Source organism: Crocuta crocuta, unplaced genomic scaffold (genome assembly GCF_008692635.1).
Source record: "Crocuta crocuta isolate KB4526 unplaced genomic scaffold, BGI_CrCroc_1.0 scaffold291, whole genome shotgun sequence".
NCBI classification, from domain to species: Eukaryota; Metazoa; Chordata; class Mammalia; order Carnivora; family Hyaenidae; genus Crocuta; species Crocuta crocuta.
In genome coordinates this window covers 3,116,054-3,119,633 of record NW_027527977.1, presented here as the reverse complement: position 1 = coordinate 3,119,633, position 3,580 = coordinate 3,116,054, and the positions used below count along the sequence as shown (strand labels likewise).

The following is a 3,580-nucleotide window of genomic DNA, read 5'->3' as shown; positions in this document are numbered from 1 at the left end:
GGCCGCTGCGCGCCCGCTGCCATGGCTTTCCGCAGGAGGACGAAAAGTTACCCGCTCTTCAGCCAGGAGTTCGTCATCCACAACCATGCGGACATCGGCTTCTGCCTGGTGCTCTGCGTCCTCATCGGGCTTATGTTCGAGGTGAGCGAGACTGGGGAGGGGGTGCCGCCTCTCGTGCGTCGCCTGGCGTAGCGCTGCAGGTCCCGCGGGTCCTCGTCTGAGCTGGGGCGCTTGGCTGCCGTGTACGCTCTCCGCGCCCCGGCTTTGTGCACTCTACGCCCCCTTGGCCTCCCGGTCAGCCCGGACGCCACCCCTCAGCAATGCGCCGTGGCAGCCGTGCCCTGCTCTGCCGCCCCCTTGAGCACCCACCCTATCTTGCAGCGCTCTCTGCAGCCCTGGATCCTAAGCCTGGCTTCGAACCAACCGCAGCGCTGCCACCCTGGCCCGACCAGTGGGGTTTCCTTTCTGGTGTCCGGGAGCCAAGCCCGGAGACTCCCAGACCCGCAGTCATTGCACAACTCTCCCCCTCCCAGGCGGTGGCTGCCAGCTTCTCTGGGCTTTTCCAATGCGAGGGACCCTGACTCTTTTCCACTCTCCGATTTTCCGGGTCTTTTGCATCCTCACCTCTGGAACGTGCTCAGGGTGTTCACGTGTGGCCCCGGCCCTATATCAGCAGTGCCCTTCAGCCATCCTCCCGTCCCTCCCCCTTCTTTTGCCCTTGCCTAAAAGGCCCGGTTTCATATACCCTTCGTGACCCTGTGGACTGTTCCTTTAGAGCCTTCTGTAGTGGACCCAGAGCTTCTCGCCTGTTACAGGGACGAGGAGAGGGATGGGGATACTCTCTGCTTTTAGGGGAAAGGTGCATCTCTCAAAGCTGTGGGGTTGGGGGGCCAGGATGGGGTTCTACCCCGGACAGCAGGGCACTGGTGCAGGCCTCACCAAGCAGAGAGTTTTAGGAAGCCTGTTGGGGGTCAGAATCCAAGCGAGACTGTGCCCCACAGAGGGAGACAAATGTGATATCCAAAGTGGGAGGAACTGGAAGAAAGTGAGTCTAGGGCTTGCTGTGGTATATCTTGTCTCAGGAGTGACACTCCCCTCACTGTCACCGGCTCCTCCCTGCTGGGTAGGGTCGCATTCTCAGGGATGGGGTAGGAAGCCGTAACCATTTTTGGAACCATTTGGAGCGTTCCTAGTGTGGCTGGTTTCTCCTTCTGTGTCCTTCTGTCTCTGGGCTCCCTGCCTCCTAAGGATGGTAAAGGTTCTCCTTGGCCAGGGAAGCTGCCCTCAGGCTGGGGACATTCTTGTGGCCGTGAGTCAGGGTTGAATGTGTGAATGTGTCCTTGGCTGGGCTTCAGGGTCTGTAGGAGATAAACCTGGGATCTGGATGGGGGTCTGTACTCCAGCTTTCCGGAGGGTTCCTCCGCTTCCTCCCCTCTCCCCCCTCCCCCGATGCTCTCATGGTATATTGACCCTGACTTTGTCAAGATAGCGTCATCCCTGGGTCCTAGTCTCTGCTCTGTCACTAGTCGGACTGAAAAACTGACTGCAGCCTCAGTTTCCCCATCATTAAAGAGATTAGTAAAACCTGTCTTCCTCGCAAGGTTATCGTAAGGTTTAACCGAGATCGTATAAGCGATAAAAGCCAGAACAGATTCTACAAATGTGACAAGTCGCTTGCCCCTGAAGGCCTGTTACTATTGATCATACTATTAGCTTAATGCAGTAAGAAGTTTGTTGTGTGCAGCCAATACCCTCAGTATCTATTTGCTCTCCTCCATTCTAAGAGGCCTCTCAGTGTGCCGTGTCACCAGTCTTGGAGGGTGTGGTTGAAAAGACACACGTGACAGCTGGAGACCTCAGAGCCGCGCGCTCTTCAGCAGAGTCTCAACAGCCTTATGGCCCGCTCTGTCGTGTTCCAGGCATTTGCTAAGGTCTGTGGCTCTGTGGGTTTTAGCTTTGCTTGGAAGAGCTGCTTAGGGTTTGAGTTTGGTGTCTCCTTCCCCCTCCTGCCTTTAGTCTTGTGGAAAGTCCTATGCATTAAGCCTGGAGCTTTGTGGGAGTTGAAAAGCACGAGGAGCCCTTACTCCCACTACCTGATAGAAGAGAAAGGTCCAGGGCAGAAGAAATAACAACAGAAATGCCTTCCCTGGTTTCCCCTCTTGGGACTGGCCTGGGGAGTGTGGGGAGGGCCCTGGCTGTAATGCCTGTGGACTCCTCTTCCCCCCACCCTCTTCCTGCAGAAGCTTAGGCCTACAGCGGTTGGGTTTGCAGGGCATCGGAGGTACCTTGTGATATCGATGATGTATGCTGGTATGTGAGAAAGAGGGACGTGCCCAAACCCCCCTTATGAAGGACATGTGCTCTGCTGTGTTAGGCACAAAGGTCCTTGTTGTCTCTACCTAACAACTGACTCCACAGAGATAGGAGAGATACTCATGTTTTTGGAGCTCTGCTCTCCCTACCAAATGAGAGCAGAAAGAGCTCAGTTACTCCCAAGGGACCTCAGAGACACACCTGTGGGCATCTTCACATTTGGAGTAAAGCCAAGGGGTGGCACCTCATAACCCAGCATGGGACTTATTACTTAGGGTCTCGTGGGTTCTCCCCTGGAGGAGTGGTGTGTATGTAGGGATGCATAGGAGCAGGGCAGTCCAGCACTTAGCATGCTTTTTCCTAGAAGTGGAGACAGAAGGAGGTGGAAGGGGGAGACAGGGAGAGAGGATGTCAGGCTCTTGGGTTTCTGACGTGGGGCAGGGCTAGGATTCCTTCATTCAGAAGCTGAGTCAGGAAAACGCAGTCATGATTCTTCCCACAGAGTGACTCTCCTGGCCACTCCTCCCTCGGGGTCCCCTGCCCAGCTTCTGCCAATGAGCTGGACCCTTCTGTCCCCTCCCCAGGCAGCCACAGCCCCTTGCATCCCAACAAGCCTCTGTCTTGCCTTGCCCCTTCCCCAGCTCCCCCTCAGCTTGCCAGCAGTTAGTGGGGCTTTCATTTCCCCCTCAGGGACCCAAGGACTAGAATTTGATCTCCTGGGAGATGATGACTCCAAATTTCCTCCCTCGGGATCACTTCCTTTGGGGAACACACATGAAGGAGTGCCCTTCCCTCCTCTTTTGGTTCAGTTTTGGGCCATCCTAAAATTCCTTCTCCCATTTCCAAGGCAGGGGGTGGGTTCTTTGCCCTGAATCCAGGTTTCCTTTCCATTCTGCAAGGCTGTTTGGAATAGAGCTGTTCTGTGCAGCCACAGCACTTGGCTAAAAAATGTCAGGAATGTGGAGCTTTATTTTCCCCCTCCTTCCCTTCCAGCTCTCTCTTTCTTAACTCTGGCTTTTTGGGGGGGAGTTGGTGCAAGTGGGAGTTTTCTACCTCACCATTGGGTCCTGCAGTCCCATCTTTGGTGGAGTCCAGTCGGACTCCCCTTCAGGGTGTGGGCGGCCAGCCGGGGGTGTGTGTATGTGTGTGTGCGTCAGATTTGAAAGCAGCCTGCCCCTCCCCTTTCCCTTTGCTTTCCAGTGTCCCGTTCAGTGCCACGTTTCAAACCGAAACAGGCAGGGGAAGAGGAAAACTCTCTCTTTTGTGA

General features: G+C 55.4%; 1 protein-coding gene across 1 annotated transcript in view; it reads left to right on the top strand.

Moving 5' to 3' along the window:
• The first annotated feature begins 6 nt into the window (after window positions 1-6).
• TRAM2 (translocation associated membrane protein 2) overlaps window positions 7-3,580 on the top strand; it is a 75,858-nt gene continuing 72,284 nt past the window's right edge. The window contains exon 1 of the mRNA XM_077752836.1: window positions 7-141. Coding sequence (XP_077608962.1) covers window positions 22-141 — 120 coding nt within the window. The 5' untranslated portion in view covers window positions 7-21. The remainder of the gene's footprint in view (window positions 142-3,580) is intronic.